Source organism: Prionailurus bengalensis, chromosome B3, assembly GCF_016509475.1.
Source record: "Prionailurus bengalensis isolate Pbe53 chromosome B3, Fcat_Pben_1.1_paternal_pri, whole genome shotgun sequence".
Taxonomy (NCBI): domain Eukaryota; kingdom Metazoa; phylum Chordata; class Mammalia; order Carnivora; family Felidae; genus Prionailurus; species Prionailurus bengalensis.
Genome location: NC_057355.1, coordinates 80,801,132 through 80,819,933, shown reverse-complemented (window position 1 = coordinate 80,819,933; position 18,802 = coordinate 80,801,132). Strand labels below are relative to the sequence as shown.

At 35.4% G+C, this 18,802-nt stretch overlaps 1 protein-coding gene across 5 annotated transcripts in view; it reads right to left on the bottom strand.

Moving 5' to 3' along the window:
- The window catches only part of G2E3 (G2/M-phase specific E3 ubiquitin protein ligase), a 67,761-nt gene that overhangs the window by 18,940 nt on the left and 30,019 nt on the right, over positions 1-18,802 (bottom strand). For all 5 annotated transcript variants that reach the window (XR_006293052.1, XM_043554311.1, XM_043554313.1 and 2 more), the window contains 5 exons: positions 16,664-16,765; positions 12,845-12,969; positions 11,047-11,212; positions 3,315-3,421; positions 2,532-2,648 (listed from right to left, as the gene is read on the bottom strand). Coding sequence is in view for 4 of the 5 variants with exons in the window: in XM_043554311.1 (XP_043410246.1) it covers positions 2,532-2,648; positions 3,315-3,421; positions 11,047-11,212; positions 12,845-12,969; positions 16,664-16,765 (617 nt within the window). In the remaining variant the exon portion in view is untranslated. The remainder of the gene's footprint in view (positions 1-2,531; positions 2,649-3,314; positions 3,422-11,046; positions 11,213-12,844; positions 12,970-16,663; positions 16,766-18,802) is intronic.

The following is an 18,802-nucleotide window of genomic DNA, read 5'->3' as shown; positions in this document are numbered from 1 at the left end:
TGGTATGTGTGTTTTCTGTATAGGTGTGGGTATGGGTTGTGGTGTGGTGCCTACTTTTCGTTTGATTATGAGTAGACCCTCAATGAATCAAAATGGATATACATTCCCTGAGTGCATGGATGTGTAGGTGATGAGAGAGGCAACTGGAAACCCTCCCGTCCAGTAGGTATAGGTGAATCTCTCTCTGTGTGGATATGGGATATGGGTCTACAGCTGTGTGTCTCCCCAGCTTCCCCCAATAGTTCTGCCAAATGATGATGAAGAGAAAGAAGAGCACAGCGCTTAATATACACTAGGACCAGTTCTCACTCTTGTACGAAAAGTTTAATCCTTGTAATTTTAAAATGTAGGGAAAACCACTGTTACCCTTCATTTTAAAGAAGAGGAAACCATAGCATAGACGGGTAAATAACTTGCCTAATTAAATTTACACTGCTAGTAAGTCTCAGTGAGGCTTCCAACCTAGTTTACCCGGCTTCATTCAGGCCCATGCTCCTAACCACTACACCATGGTGCCTTTCAGCAAAACTGCTTTTCTATCACGAGGACGAGGGAGTGAGATTACCAGAAAAAGCATTCAAATGGCAGGTATTGTGCCCCAGGAGAAATGAGAAGGGATAGCAATCTCGAATAACTGCTAGAAAGAAAAGGGAGCTTGGTAACTACTGACTGGGTGAATAAATTTAGAAAATATCAGCATTAATGAACATATTTGCTTCTTAGAAATCTAAAGTGCTGGGGCGTCTGGGTGGCTTGACTGGTTAAGCGTCTGACTCTTGATTTCAGCTCAGGTCATGATCTCACGGTTCATGGGTTTGAGCCTTACATCAGGCTCTGCACTAACAGTGTGGGGCCTACTTGGGATTCCACTCGTGCTTGCCCCCAAACCTGCCCTCAAAAAATAAATAAATAAGCTTAAAAAAAAAAGAAATCTAAAATACCTTATTGTTTACAAAGCACATCTATATACATCATCTTATCTGTGTGTCAGCACAACTCTTTAGAGGGGGTATTATTGGTGTTTACAAACGAATAATCAGGATCACCAGTCACATAAGAATATACAACACTTGCCACCTTTGATAAGATCTCTGTCCTTAAAGAATTTTTAGTCTAATGAAAAAAACAAACTTGAATAATGTCAATCATATTGTAACATGCACACAAAAGAAAAAAACCCAGCCCAGAATGGGAAATCAGGAGTGGTAAGAGCTGCTTAAGGAAATTTTTCAAAGCTGGCAAGACATCAGCTGAGTCTTTGCAAATAAGAGGTATCTTACCCAGCCAAATCACTTTCCATGAGAAACAAGGCTCCCAATATTCTGCTTTGCACTTTAAGTTTCAGCTTGCCATGTTAAGTAAGATTGCATAACAGGGATTAAAAATTTATTGAAATATCCTCCATAAATTTCAACAAAACTAGATTGGTTACTGTTTATTCTACATCTTAAAAAATGAAGATACTCTTGATTTCTAGTATCCAACACAGTATAGTGTACACAGAGGGCACATAATGATTATTGATTCAGATTGGAGCCAATATCCACTGACAGTACTTAAGAATAATCAATAAATTTCAAATGCCAAACCCTTTTTATAGTGATCCAAAAGAATACTGCTAGATTATTTTAGTTAAATTAAGCTATGGAATAGTGCCATCCAAAAGAAACACAATGCGAGTCATTTAATTTAAACTTTCCTAGTACATGATTGAAAAAGGTAAAAGAAACAGATGAAACAAATTTCAACATTTCCAAAATATGATTTTGCTTGACATGTAATCAATATAAAAACAAATATAAAAAATTATATTAACAAGATACTTTAAAACTTATTAACAAGATAAAACTTATTAACAAGATACTTTAAGTTATTTTTGTCTTACTGTTATGGGCTGAATTGTGTCCCCTCCAAATTCATAAGTTGGAGTCCCCAAACCCAGTACACCTCACTATGTATCTGTATTTGAAGATAGGGCCTTTAAAGACATAATTAAGATAAAATGAGGGCCCTAATTTAATATGACTGGTGTTCTTACAGGAAAAGAACATTAGGAAACAGGCAGAGGGACAATCATGCGAAGACAGTTAGAAGGGAACCATGTGCATGACAAGGAGAGAGGCTTCAGCAGAAATAAAACCTGCGGGTACCTCTATCTGGAACTTCTAATCTCTAGGATGGTGAGAAAACAAATTTCTGTTGTTAAGGCAGGCTTAGCAAATGAAGACACTTAAAACACTTCTCAATTTGGAGTAGGCACATTTCAAGTGTTCAACAGTCAATGTGGCTAGTGGCTACCATATAGGACAGTGTAGCTCTAGAAAATGAAGGCTCAGTAAATACACCACAGAAATAAGTTACAACTATGCGGACAACAATAATTTCTCTGTAAAAATGCATTTAATAAATATACCTGCAAGTTAAAACTTCAAACATTCTAAGAGCCAAACTACATTTCACGAACTAGAAAACTACTTCCTCAACCGACGGTTTAAATAAGGACACTAAACACATGGGACTTCCCAACATACCTATCAGGTGCATTATAGTCTCGCCCTTCTTTGCAACGACATCTCCGGACATCACAATGCTCATAGTGCTGCAGAAGTTCTTGATAAGCATTTTCCTCTAATTCCCAAGATGCATCTCTGTAAATGAAGAAAGATATAAAATACACTTTGAACTAAAATTTTACATAAAAGGATTGGTAATGAATATAAAAAAAACTTTTCACATACTTGGGAATAAGGATAAAACTTTTGTTTTTTAGGATTAATCATTCTCTTCAAGATATATATCTATTAGTGTCATTTTATCCTACAGTTAATTATTCTTACAGTGAATTTTCAAATGTTAAATGAAAAATTAGAAATTTTCTAAAATTTACATTTTTCCTAATATTTCACTTCTAATTTTTAAACGTCAAGTTTAGTGCCATTATTTCTGGATTCCTCCTCTTTAAGTATTAAGAAAATCCTTCTTATACACTTTAAATAATTTATACATACCATTGTGAAGTCTGTTACTTTGGTATAAGTCAAACAATTAATATTGTACACACTGAGGTATTTATTAAGAGACTGTAAGTCAATTAATGAGACATTTAAGTCACAGCCCCTGCCCTCAAGAACTAGCAATCTGGGAAGAAGGAGGCAGTTTTGTGGGGGGGTGGGCAGCAGCTTTACATTTCCCCATTTAAGATGGCTGCTTATTTATAATTTTAATCATTCATAAATGATTATTTTGATTATTTCCACTGTTATTAAATACTACATTTAAATTATCTTTTTTGTCAAAGGCTAAATGGTACTCACTTTTCAGGAATATGAATTCCCATTCTCAACATCTCTTTCTGAAATATATCACTATTATTGCATATTGTGCATCTAAAGAAAAACACTCCTGCATTTATTGCTTGAACCTGTAACAGAAAACAGAAATCCATTGTTAACAATTTAATTATAAATTATAACAGCTAACAGAACATGTGATATTTTTTACTTAATATATTATGAAAATAAATTTTCTATGCTAGTTCTCAAGCTTTGATAAATGAAGTTATTCTATTGCTAAAATTTTGAAATTTTTTCCCCCAATGATCAAAAATAATTGCTAATGAATCGGCTATTCTTAGCTTTACATCTATCACTCACATATTTTTCTCAACCTGTTATTTTTTCTTTCTTAGGTCATTTTCTTTTTTTACTGTCATATGAAAGAGCAAGTAGGAGAGGGGGAGAGAGGGAGGGAGAGAGAAAGAAAGAGAGAGAGAGAGAGAGAGAGGGAGAGGGTGAGGGAGAGGGAGAGGGAGAGACTGAATCCCAAGCAGGCTCCATGCTGTCAGCACAAAACTCGACGTGGGACCCAAACCCACTATCATGAGGCCAAGACCTGAACCGAAATCAAGAGTCAGACACTCAACTGACTGAGCCACCCAGGTGCCCCTAATGTCATTATTGTCCTCAAATATTGTGTTATCCATCACTCTCTGTGAATAAAACAGTAAAAATATTGACTTACTTCATCTGGAAGGGTGTTTAAATAAGTATTACTATAAATCATTCTTGGTTCTGTTTTTAACTCAATCTCGAAGTTACTTTTTTCCTAAGAGGGGAGAATTATAAAACCTATTCTCACTTTCAGCACATAGAAATACAGAGCCCTCAGGCAGAGAGTACAAGGAAACAGAAAACTATAAACCTATTAGAAAGAGTAGCCAATCTCTATTTAAAAAAACTAGCAGCACATATTCATTTAATAACTATTTACCCCCCATTGTGTAGGTGCTGAACACTATGCTATGTACCAAAAATAGAAACATAAAATAACTTAGATCCTATATCAAGGAATTTTTGTGAGGTACAATTATAATTTGTAAGAGAGTGTGTCTTTAAGTATATACATGGAAGAGAAAGGAAGAAGTACCTAAGTCTATGTAAGAGCCTGACAAAAATGTCACAGGAATTGCGAGTTCAAAGCAAAATTTGGAAGAGGAAACAAAGGTTTACCAGGAAAATAGGACAAAAGACATTATAAGGAAATGGAATTGCACATATCAAGTTTCCATGGCAAGAGAGAGCACAATGTGATCAGGGAACTAATTAATAATATACTTCGGGATTACATGCTGGCAATACTGAACTCAGTAATGAGGTTAGACAGGTAAATCAAAGCCAGTAATGTATGTGAAAAACTGGTAAGGAATAAAGCATGCAGGAGAAAAGGACAGTTAGTAGGCTCCTTCGAAAGTCTAGCTTAAAAAAAAAAGTGTCTAAAGTTATATCACAGAGAGTTAAGGCAGAGGCTAGCAACAAATAAAGATACACAAAAATAGCTACCAGGTTGAGCTGACAGATGGGAAATTTATGAATGATAATGAAAACAAATTAGACTTGAGGTTCAAAAAACATTAGTAGTGAGGCACCTAACTGCTATGTCAGAAGAGTCAGCAACTTTTGGTCTCAGGCTCATGGGTTCAAGTCCCACATTTGGTGTAGAAATTACTTAAATAAATAAAATATAAACAAAAGCAACCACCAAGTAGCAAGTGGGACACACACACACACACACACATACACACACACACACATACACACACACACACACACACACACACACACACACACACACACACACACACACAAAGAATGTGGGAGGGAAGGGGTGTGTGAGTGGCTCAGTCGGTTGCCCCGACTCTTGATTCTGGCTCAGGTCATGATCTCAAGGTTCTAGAGATAGACACATGGAGCCCCAATGGTCAGGTTCCGTGATGACAGCTGGAGTCTGCTTGGGATTTTCCCCCTCTCTCTCTACCCCTCCCTTTCTCTCAAAATAAATAAATAAACTTTAAAAATGTGCGAGGGAAGCAACAAGTTACTAAAATCTGTGAACTAAAGGGTTTTTAAGCAACTGTACACAGATACCAAGATCTTAGTAAATAGAGTATATAATACATGAAAGTGTCTAGTATGGAGGAAAAAAACAACATGGGGCATATGGAAGATACCAACAAGACCACTGCAATGATGGAGGAATCCAAACTGAACAAGAATAGTGGCAATTCTCTACATACAGAGTGAAAAGTTTCCATCAATTTTTAAATGCTTATTTGTTTTGAGAGAGAGAGACAGCGTGTGTGCACACAAGCAGGGGAGGGGCAGAGAGAGAATCCCAAACAGGGCCTGTGCTGTCAGCACACAGCCCAATGTGGGGTCCAAACTCACGAATGGTGAGATCATGACCTGAGCCGAAATCAAATTGGACACATAACTGAGTCACCCAGGCACCCCCAATTTTTAAAATATTAATCTGCATGCTCTCCTCACAAAATCCCAATGTAGTGGTCACAAATGATGAAATATGCTTAACCAAATACAATTCTCATTCTATTTCTTCAGTCTGTTTTTCCTTCGACTTTTTTATGTTAATGAAGTTCAGGAATTAAAAATTTTTTTTCTTTGAGGGGCGCCTGGGTGGTTCAGTCGGTTAAGTGTCCGACTTCAGCTCAGGTCATAATCTCACAGTCCATGAGTTTGAGCCCAGCATCAGCCTCTGTGCTGACAGCTCAGAGCCTGGAGCCTGCTTCGGATTCTGTGTCTCCCTCTCTCTCTGCCCTTCCCCTGCTCATGCTCTGTCTCTCTCTGTCTCAAAAATAAATAAAAACATTAAAAAAAATTTTTTTTTAATCAAAAGAAATTTTTTTTCTTTGGGTATTGATATATAATGGGAAAAACTCCATTTACTATTTCAGTTAAGACTTGTGACAGAATGGCAAAAGCACTGTCAGCTCCTTTACTGAACATGACTCAAGAATTAGCTTTTACTGGGCTCTAATCAAGTAATAACGGCATGTTAGTATTTGTCACAGGTGTCCGTGTGGCTGTGATTTTATATTATATTTGCATAAAGTAGGCCTACACTGTTGTAAGAATATTATTTTAACTTTTTAATGATGGGATTAGAAATTTGGTATTTTCAGTGTTCACACAAAGGCATATGAATACTAGGGTCAAGTCTGAGAACCTGTTTCATTATCAACAAATAATTGAGACAATTCTTAATTGTTTTGAAAAATAATATACTCTTACAAATTAACAAGAGGATACATTTGGTAATAATTACATTCTTTCAAATACAAATTCTTAATGAAGAAAAAACTGTTTTTGTAAAATTGTCATAAAATGTGAACTGTTCCTCATTAGGCAAAGATAACTCTTCCTGATACTTATGAATTGCACTCTCTGGATCCTTTTTTACAAACACTTCTTTGTAAGAATTGACAGAATTTATGAAATTTACCCAACAAAATTAGGCTCCGCCCTGCCATTTTTAACTGAATAATCCTAAATATAAAAAAGTTCAAGGCTCATGCAAAAAACAAAAAACAAACAAAAAAACCCCAAAAAAAACCCAAAAAACTACTCAGGTATTTTTCTTTATCTAAATTACATTTTATTAATAATACAAATAAAAACTGATTTATCAGATGAAGCTAAAAAACAAGGCCTCATTTTAAAACATAATGTACCATATTAAGGGCTTTTGGGTCTATGGTATAACTAGGACTGTCATATTTCTTCCCAGATACAACCTAGAAGTCAAGGTTTTGACATTCATCTAAGATTACCTGTAATAATCCTAACTCACATAAAAAATCTCTTTTGCAGACATTTACAGTGGGTGACAGGTAACATTATCTCCTACCTTTTGTTACATTTTTGTCACATCCCTTTACCCCACTGTTAAGCATGAATATATAATTTCATAATTCTGTTTTTTAAAATGCATACTGTTGTTTCTTTATTTCATTTAGTTATATACATTCCTGATCATCTGATTTACTTTCTTTATCAAAATATATCATCAAAATAAAGATATGTTTGAGGTTGCTTCAGTGTTCAAGTTTGCGTGTGCTTTTCTTTTTCTCAGCTTTTCTTTAATTGTCCTAAACATGACTAGCTTCATTTTACAAATATACATGATATTGCTACCAAGTCAGGTTTGATACTGATTGTCCCGACAGTAAAGCATTTAAGCTTCTCCCCAAAAAGGGCTGTACGTACTGTTGCTCTTGGTTTTGAAAACTGTACTTTCCCAACAGTAATCTCTTATGAAAGTTCTGCTTAAGGTTGTTGTTCTATCAGTGGGTTAAAAACCTTTTGTTTTAAGCTTCCCTGTGGAAAACTAAACGCTGTGTTGTGCCACCCACTGCTAAACTCAGTACACAGTGTGACTTAGAGACATAAGTCCTGTAGTATTTCCTGCAATACACTGGCCAGCATCTGTCTGTATGTCTTCACAGAACACTGGCACTCATGAGGACAAAGTACAGAAAAGTTGTGCACGGTTTCATTTTATTAATGCTTTTTAATTTTAAGGCACTGCTTTTCTCAGGTAAAGCTAAAAAGGGACATCAATATGCTTAATCACTAAGACGAAACAAGAAAATCAGTTAACAAAATATTACCACACTATACACATAGAAATAAAGAAAATAATAAAGAAATCCCTTAAAGCAGACTCAAGATTGGTACAGTTGGAAAAGCTTTGGGATATTTCACTGCATGTTTGTACAAACAACACACGCTGCTTTCCTTTTCATCCTTAGATCCCAGAAGCTGGCTTTACCTAGTGGAGTTTTTGGGACAACAAAGACAAGGCCAAGAGTTCCACGAATTCATGAAGTTCTTCCCCTATCCACTGGCACTATGAGGCAGCAACAGTTTTTAAATAATTAAACCTTGTTCTTTTTCTTCATGTTTGTAGTGTTTCACTGAAAACTTTTTAAATTTAATTTTATATTTATTTTGAGAGAGAGAGAGCACATGTGAGCTGGGGAGGAGCAGGGAGGGAGGGAGGGAGAAAGAGAGAAGAGAGAAGAGAGAAAATCCCAAGCAGGTTCTGTGTAAGCACAGAGCCCAACGTGGGACTCAGTCTCACAAACCAGGAGATCATGACCTGAGCCAAAATTAAGAGTCCAACACTTAACCAACTGAGCCACCCAGGCACCCCCTCACTGAAAGCTTTAAAAAGAAAAGAAAAGAAAAGAAAAGAAAAGAAAAGAAAAGAAAAGAAAAGAAAAGAAAAGAAAAAAAGCCATCATTCTATTCTTTCCTCCCGTCAAAACTCAGTAGTGACATGAGGGTGAAAAGGTAACTGGGAACACCTAGGCATTAATATAACAAGAATTATCCATAATGGGCTACTGGTAACACTGTACATGGTTAGACAGTGGGCAACCAAGATGAATTTCAACTGCCCATGACATTAGATTGAGGTATTATTAGCTCTGTGGACTGACATTTAACATTAGAGTAACAGCATCTTGTCACACCGTCACTCTGACAAAATCCTATGTAGCATAGGATGACTATGCTATTTAAGTTTATGTACTGTGAAATAGCACTGTGAAAAACTTGGATGACAGACCAGTTTCTTGAACTTCACATGTGACTTTAGAGACATAGGGCTTTTTGGCTCAGATGCCTTGGCATCTAACATTGTTTGCAGCAGATTAAGGCAAGGTATTATTATTAAGGTATTATTAGCTCTGTGGGCTGACATTTAACATTAGAGTAACAGCATCTTGTCACACCGTCACTCTGACAAAATCCTATGTAGCGTAGGATGACTATGCTATTTAAGTTTATGTACTGTGAATAGCACGGTGAAAAACTTGGATGACAGACCAGTTTCTTGAGCTTCACATGTGACTTTAGAGACATAGGGCTTTTTGGCTCAGATGCCTTGGCATCTCACATTGTTTACAGCAGATTAAGGCTGGATAGTTCAAAAAAATAAAGGCAGTACAATTCCACTGAGACCCCTCACCATCTTCTGTGTCTTGAGTCCTTGGTGTTTTGATAGTGGACCTTTGATCTTTGGGTATTGGTGGCACAGGATCTACAAATCCCATATTGTCATAGAAGTTATGAATAGTGCTGAGATTAAAATGTGGTCCTCAGGTTTAAAAAAGATCAATTTCTTTGGTTAATGTCAAGGTCAATCTGGAATGGTCTACAATTCTAAACTGCTACATTTCTTTGATAGAAGATATTTGGGGATGTGGAATTTAATCTTTTCAGGTGCCCCTGAGTTAGAATATTTTCCATTTCAATGACCTCAGATTTTAGTTTAACCAGCTTTTTCTTTTGATTTTCGAGTTCTTTTTAAGTTGTTCTATTCTGGCCTTCTGGTGTACCAAAAGAGCTTGAGTGTAGACACCATCATCAGATCCCACACTCAACTGTGCTTCACTCATTCTATCCACATGTGCCACAAAGTAGGGTCCATTAGGTGCATTTGAATATTCTCTATTTCTACATAATGATCAGGATGGCTTAAAAGATTTGTCAGTTCAAAGGTAGGGGACACAACCCCTGGTGAAACTGCAGAGGGTTTATTATGAGAAACTGTAATTTTGAAAGTATATTTTTTACTGGGCTGAGTGACCACTACTTGAGAAGAAACTGAAGTTATTGCCTATTGTTTGATTCATTCAAGTACTTTACTATTATTAATACTTTTAAGACTGCCTTGAAATATGAGGACTTATAACATCTTTTAACTTTAAAAAGTACTTTTGTGGATAACCTATAATCAATAATAACATTATATTTTACTAAACAATAATAAAAGCCAAACTTTAATAAAAGCATTAAACTTAAATCCTTTATTATTTGGCATTCTATTAACTGTAACTATCAGTTGGCCGGTTCACACATGTACATTATTGTATATGATGTTATCAATAAGTGAGATCTTTTTAAAATCTTCAAGAATCATCTGAATCAAATAACTGTTCAATTACTTAATGTTATGTGTTGTATGGTATCTACTTAATAACTTGTCATCAAGTTTAACATACAAGGTGGCTTTCAAAAAGAACTAATGCTTTTAATTCATTAAACAGTAATCAGTCCCTGTCAAGAAGCTGTCATATAGTGTTGACCACAGTTGTTTCTGTTTTTGTTTTTGTTTTAAAGGCCTCTTAACATTTAAGTATCTTAGCTTACAGTTAAATTATCATTTCACATATCTTGGTCTTCTAAGCTTAAATATGTAAATGAACTTGGGAATTAAATCTGTGTTTTATTCACTGTGAAATACAAACAAAAGCCTTAGGTAAAAACAACAAAAATGTTCAAGCACAATAAAAACTAAAAGGTAGTATTCTAAACTATTTATTAAAATATTAGTTCGATATTCACTTCAAAAGAGTAAATTTCAATACAGTAATTCTTCAGTACAGTATATTTCATATGTAAAATATGCTTTAATTAAGCTGTTTTTAAAAGTTACAAGTACAGGTAAAATACACATGTCAACTCTTTCCAATTTAAAATTCAAATCAGGGCACCTTGTCATCCTCAGTTGGAGGAGCATATGACTCTTGATCCCAGGGTTGTGAGTTCAAGCCTCATGTTGGGTGTAGAGATTACTTAAATAAGTAAGTACATAAACTTAAAAAAAATAAAATAAATGAAATGAAATTCAAATCAGCAAGCAACAAATTTTATATCAGAAAAAGTTTATAAGATATCTTACCTGTAAACAGTCTCTATGAAACCAAGCATTCTTACAACAAGGACTTCGTAATATGCTGTAAGTTGGAATAGGCTCAATATATTCCAAGCAAATGGTACATGGTAAGGAGTCTCTATAATTATTAGATGTAATTATTTGAACAGGTCGATGGTTCCAACAAAATGACCTAAAAATATAAATTATTTAAAAATAACATCTAATAAATTGCAAAGCACAATCAGGCTAGCATTGTAATTTGCATTTAATAAAAGAAAACTCATTTGTATCATAATTAACCTACAACAGACAGGAACCTTGGCACTATAAATCCATCTCACAGGGAGGGGGGATGGGCTAAATGGGTAAGGGGCACTAAGGAATCTACTCCTGAAATGACTGTTGCACTATGTGCTAACTAATTTGGATGTAAATTAAAAAAAAAAAAAAAAAAAAAGAAAAAGTAAAGGAAAAATAAATTTGTGGTTGTAAGGCATTCATATGAATGGGTATCATTTAAATTTAACTTCATATTTCTCTCTAAAGGAGTGATAATGAATAAAAAGTTGAGAAATACTATTGTAAGATAATGAGAATTTGAAGTTGTTCTGTCTCTACCTCTTTACCTAATAAAGCTTGACTATTACTAACTTTAAAAAAAAACCGGAGAGTGTTATGCTAAGTGAAATAAGTCATACAGAAAAAGACAGATACCATATGTTTTCACTCTTATGTGGATCCTGAGAAACTTAACAGAAGTCCATGGGGGAGGGGAAGAAAAAAAAAAAAAAAAGAGGTAAGAGAGGGAGAGAGCCAAAGCATAAGAGACTCTTAAAAACTGAGAACAAAGTGAGGGTAGATGGGGGGTGGGAGGGAGGGGAGGGTGGATGATGGGTATTGAGGAGGGCACCTTTTGGGATGAGCACTGGGTGTTGTATGGAAACCAATTTGACAATAAATTTGATATTTAAAAAAATCCATTTCACAATCTATGAGCAAGGAGAGCTGGACATTCAGAATGTGTACCTTTTGTTGGTTAAGACTTAACTCACAGAATTTCAGTAACTAGTATTATGTTGAGAATCCTATGTAATAATATTGTTAGCAACACCATTATACTCAACAATGCACAAAAGAAGGAATTTAAACTTAAAAAATATTTTAATCAAGTAACACATAAAATGTAAGTAAAAACTTATTTTAAGTAACTAAATTTATTTCCTCTTGTATTTTCTAAACTGCAGTTTTATACATGGTAACAATCCATTAAATAGCTCAAGAACACAAAGACCACAAGAAATAGGACATTAATAATATCAAATACTAAAATTCATAAATTTTGATGTTTAAAGCTTGACTCAGGAAGTAAACATTGTCTGGGGCACTCCAGGGCATAATATTTATTTTTGGACTCCACCAAATTTAAATGCCTTTAATTTACTCAATGAGAAATATATCTGGCCCTGTGGAAGAAAAGTGGATCATAAATCTAAAAACATGACATAAAAATCTAGACTTATGAAAGGTGGAAATTTTTATTAAATATGAATAATTTAAGGGTTCCGTATCATATTCTAGAGTTGAAAGGTGAAAGTGAATATTAATTGTTAAGCCCATTCTACACTGGCAATTTCCAAGACTTTGAAGACAGTGATAACTCCATAAAAGAGGGGAGTATTTAAAACATAAATGTACATATATGTGTAAACTCAGTGTAGCTCTGAAAAGAAATTTTACAAAGGAATTATCATTGGGATATCCATATCCATTTTCTACTTTTCCCTAACATTCATCGTTCATATTCAATAGTTAATTAACTTACGCAAAATTGCCAGTAAATTGGAAAATACATTCTCTCTGAAGTCCACATGGAAAATGATAACTTCGTTTACATCGGGGTGCAACACATCCAATTGAAGCACCAGTTTTCTTGCAAATACAGCATTTCTAGAAGAAAATATGAAAACAGAGATCATAACATACGAAAGCTTAGTACTATAATATGACCTAGGTATAAATGAATATTCTTTGTGGGGAGTCTGAAATTATTTTCATCTTACAACAGCTATGATGATGGTATATTAAAGCAATTTCCTGAAAAAAACTGTCCAACCCAGAAACAATCTAAAGACACTAAAGATTCACTACTGTAACAATTTTTCACAAAGGATTCATCTCCCATCTAACATGTGGATGAGACAGAGATGCTTCTTTTCCTTTCTACCTGGCTAAAATACTTTCAACTAAAGGATTTGTAAACATAACGGCTATACATTAAAATCTCAAATCTCAGGGTGCCTGGGTAGCTTAGTTGGTTAAGGATCCAACTCTTGATTTTGGCTCAGGTCATGACCTCACAGTACATGGAGTCATGCCCCATGTCGGGCTCTGTGCTGACAACATAGAGTCTGCTTGGGATTCTCTGTCTCTGCCCTCACCTCTGCCCCTCCCCCACTCTCTCAAAATAAATATATAAACATTAAAAAAAAAGTCTCAAATCTAATAAAAAATACATAACTAGGAAATACTCATCAAGGAGAATAGCCGAACAATACTAGAAACCAATCTGTCAAAAAAAAAAAAAAAAAAAAATCTGCTAGGATCAATCACTCTATCCTAACTAAATGAAAAAAGTGTTAGATACTCATAATAGGTTACATAGTGACCTCCCCCCAACAAGATATGTTCAAGTCCTAATTCCTGGTACTATGAACGTGATCTTATTTGGATATAGGGTCTTTGTAGATGTAAGTTAGTTAAAGATCTTAAAATGAAACCATCCTAGATTTAGGGTGGTCCCTAAATCAAATGACTAGCGTTCTTATAAGTGAAAGGAGAGGACATTTAAGACACAGACACACAGAGGGGAAAGCCATGTGAAGCTGGAAGCAGAGACAGGAGTTATGGTGCCACAAACCAAGGAATGCCAAAGGTTGCCAGTAGCCACCAATAGCTGGGAGGGAAGCATGGAAGGGATTCTCCCTCAGAGCTCCCAGAAAGAATCAATCCTTCTGACAGTTTCATTAGGAATTTCTGGTCTCCAGAACTATGAGAACAAATTTCTGTTTTAAGCGACCTAGTCTGTGGTAATTTATTATGGTAGCCCTAAGGAACAAACACAATACCAATGGCACTAACTAAAATATAACACTGGTATATGAACACAAAGACTAATATTAGATAATTCAATCATTACTAAAATACACAGCAGTATCTAAAACATTTTGGAACCCTTGAGACAGCCATTATAAAATGGCCACTGATGAAGGGAGTATATAGTCTTATTGCTAACCCTGAAGTACCATTAGGTCACTGGAGAATACCTTGCCAACCTGAGGCTCCTCCCATAAACTGACATATGGAACTCTAGCTTCAGGTCACAAATGGAGACAACTCAAGGTTGAGGATATTTTTAAAGGTTCACAATATGCTCACAGAGGATTAAGATGTTTTTAGAAAACAGGTATTTCCAAGCTGTAAGGAGACCCTTTCAGGTCATATTTCACCACAAGTTCACTAATCATCAGAAGGTTGAGGAATTCTGATACTAATATTCTCACACAGTCCTTAGATAAATGCCACTGCTAACCTTTCGCCCAAGGTTTTCTTTTATGCCCTACAGTTATATCCCACCATCTAGTCCCATGCCTCCTCAACATATTTAAAAATAACTGTTCCCCCCCCCTTTTTTTTTTGCCTCAACTAAAATAAAGGTCTTGCTTCCCTTTCAGAATTTCTTGGATGAAATTTCTTATTTTCCCATCATCTTTCATTTTCATTCAGACTTGGCAAGGGTTGGGAGGAGGATATGGAAAAAAGCAAGGGGGGGTATCAAAATATTATTTTAGTTCTCTATTACAGACTATAGTCCACAACTCTACCTTCATACTTTAAAAACCCTGGTCCTTTGAGCCTAATGACATCTATCCTCTGTTACCTACTAACTTCTCCTGCCTTGAGACTTTGGCGCCTTTCTCTGTATCTAATTCTTGCTATCATTGTAAACAACTCCTACATTGATGAGACAACCTTTCTTCGAGTTCTTCAACTATGATGTGTCAATGCTCTTCATCTCTACTCCATAAAAATCATCAGTTCCAGTTACCATTTCCTCTGGACGGAATTCCCTATACTTCCAACCTTCTCATTTTTTTTAACCTTCTCATTTTCTAATTCTCCTTATTTCTACTCACACCACATGGAAACCTATAATTCTTTCCTTGTGTTTAATACAGTAGGTATCACACAGAAGACTCACAAACTATAATTAGATGAACAAAGGGTTAAAGTTTAGAATACAGTAAAACCTTGATTTGCGAGCATAATTCACTCCAGAAACATGCTTGTAATCCAAAGCACTTGTATATCAAAGCGAATTTCCCCATAATAATGGAAACTCAGATTATTCATTCCATGACCCAAAAAAATTCATATAAAAATGATTACAGGATTGTAATATAATACAAAATAATAAAGAAAACACAAAATATAAAGAAAAATAAACAAATTAACCTTTGAAGACCTTCATGGCTGAAGTGAGGGAGACAAGACAGAGGAGGTTTATGTGTAGGACAACTTCCACTATCACTAACAGAATCACTGCTCTTGGCTCAATGGAAACTTTTTCTGCATGGGGGCCACTGTATACACTCACACAGATGTTGACTACAGTATAGCATTAATAAACGCTTGTCATATACTGTATTTAATATAACTGGCAATAAGGCAGAGGAGGAAAGGGTCTGTTATCTGCAGGCACCCTGACCTAGAATGAAACAAAGCATTCCTAACCTAACTCTCGTATGGAAAGGCAAAGGACTGTAAATAGTGTTTTGAAGTGACAAAAAAAAAAAACCATGAGTGCCAGTTGTGGGCACCTTTCAACGTTCTGAAAAATCACTGATTTCTGCCAAATACCACGAGCTGAGACAGAGCATCTGAGCATGGGAGACGATCACCTACAATCCCACAGTGAGAGCAAGAGAAGAACCACTGGTTCAGTTGTGATCATGTGACATTCAGTGTCACATACTACTTGTATGGCAAGACATCGCTCATTTATCAAATTAAAATTTATTAGAAATGTTTGCTCGTCTTGGAGAACACTCGCAGAACAAGTTACTTACAATCCAAGGTTTTACTGTACTTACCTTGCAGAACATGAGAAGGAAGTGAACAAAGGTACACAATGTCACAGAATGGCCACAAGAGGTGTAGAGATCATAAATTACTGGTCTGCCCAGCTGCGTAATTTCCACCTCAACCCATCATGCCAACTCACTAACTGAAGTATAGGAATGAAAAGTGAATGACTGGGTTGACTCAGGATTAAAGATTTGAAGAATAGCAGAGTAAAAGTATGTTCACAATTCTGATGGTAAGAGTAGGTGAAATGATGGATAGGCTGGAATAAAATAAGGATATGAAACCAGCATTGTCACATGTATTATTGAGGGTTGGTTAACCTCACTCTCATTGCAAATATACAAAGTGTTCTTTTAAATTTACTGTATTTGACAAAAATAAGCATTTGAACATAAAATCAAAGTCTTGTAAATTTCCAGTTGGGAAACTGATGGGAAAAAACCTCCCTAGTATGACCATACTTATAGTAGTGTAAAGAGTAAAACAATTTACTTACCAGTTTAGAAGCTCTGTTCACTTCTTTCCTGATGTCTTCTATTAGAAAACCGTAAACTCCTTCTTCTTCTTTACCTCTCTGCCAAATTCCACTTGACATCAACTATAAATATATTCTCAATTAGAAAACAGACTCTAACAAACTAGTTTAGAAATATATGTATGTGTGTATGTGTATATATATATGAAATATGTGTGTACACATATACATATATGTACATATACATGTATATAAAATGTATAAATATATATATACGTATATATAAAACACGTGTATGTGTGTATATATAGAGAAGATTGATAATGTTCCACTGAAAAATGGACAAAACTCAAATTTCAAGCGCCTCTTATCTGTAACAGTTATTTTTCATGGTCAAAGAAAGAGGCTACTCAAATTCTTTGATTTGGAAGACACTGTATATTAACAGTTCCTATAACCAAACTGGTTTCTAAAAGCATTCCAGAAAATAATAGAAAAAGAGAAAAAGAAAGGAAGGCAGAAAACACCTGTTTTAGAAAAAATAGTGGTAAATACTGTAAGGTGTAAATGTAGTATCAGTAAATGTTATGGAGGTAATTCAGTTTATCAGTGCTATTTCAGGCCAACTTGAAATCTAGCTGGATTCTGAATCATAAAAGGAGTATTTACAGGGAAACCTACTGAATCATGGTTAACATGTTTGAATTTTTAAAAATCTTTTAACTTCAGTTTAAATATGTTAAGGAAACATGAATCAAGAAAACACATGGGACTATGAATAAATCCTGGCTTGCAAACCAGGCTCTGTGTCCTGGAACCTTCTGGAACTCTAGGCAAGTAATTTAGCATCTCTGACCTTAAACACAAAAATAAAAACACTAGACTAGATTGTCTCTAAGTCTCTCTTTTTTTTTTTTTTAAATTTTTTTAAATATTTATTTTTGAGACAGAGAGACAGAACACATGCAGGGAAGGAACAGAGAGAGAGAGAGGGAGACAACAGAATCCGAAGCAGGCTCCAGGCTCTGAGCTGTCAGCACAGAGCCCAATGTGGGGCTCAAACCACGAACCGCAAGATCACGACCTGAGCCGAAGTCAGAGGCCCAACCAACTGAGCCACACAGGCGCCCCTATAAGTCTCTTTCAACTCTAACATTCCATTACCATTTATAACATTACTGTACTTTCCTGTTCACAATGAAATGGAATCTTTGACGTGTTGAGCCTTGGGTATGTTTTGAATTATCATACTCATTAAAGACAAACAATATAAAGGATATTTTCATAAAATTAAATATATTTAATAATTTAAAAATACTTTAAATTTGTGATTAGAGGATTATTTTAATCAATATAATACATCCTAAACCTAAAAATACACATTACTTAAGAATTGGTTATGGGGGTGCCTGGGTGGCTCAGTAGGTTAACCTTTGGACTCTTGGTTTCATCTCAGGTCATGATCTCATGGTTGTGAGAGTGAGCCCCACGCTGGGCTCTGTGCTTGGGCAAGCATGGAGCTTGCCTGGGATTCTCTCTCTCCCTCTCTCTCTGCCCCTACCCCACTCACGTGCTCTCTCTCTCTCTCTCTCTCTCTCCAAATAAACTTGAAGGAAAAAAAAAAAAAGAACTGGCTATGAAAACATAACCCAATTACTAATAAAATAGCTCCCCTGATTCTTCTGCATAAAAAGTAAAATAAACTCTTAGAAAAATGAAAAGGTTTTCTTTGGTGATACAAAATTTAAGACTTCCAACTTACAAATAAACTTGGGATGCCAAATTCAAGTTCCCTTAAATCTTGGTACAAAGTAATTAGGTTCCTAAGCCAGTCCAGAAGTCTATTTAATCCATAGGGTATACCTGAGACACAACACTATAGTCTTAGAGAATCACCAAGAAATATGTTAAATGGTTTCTCAAGAAGTATCTAGAGTTTTAACAGGGATCCTGGGGTGGGTATGAAAATAGATGTACATATTTATTGATACTTCATCCTTTAAGAGATGGGGCCTATTTCCCTTTGCCTTGAATGTGGGCTCAACTTAATGACTCACTTCTAACAAAGAGAATAAATTAAAAGTGACAGTGGTATGGGACAGTGAAGACTAGGTCATATGGTTCTATCTTGGTGTCAATCTATCTCTCCATTTTTTTTCT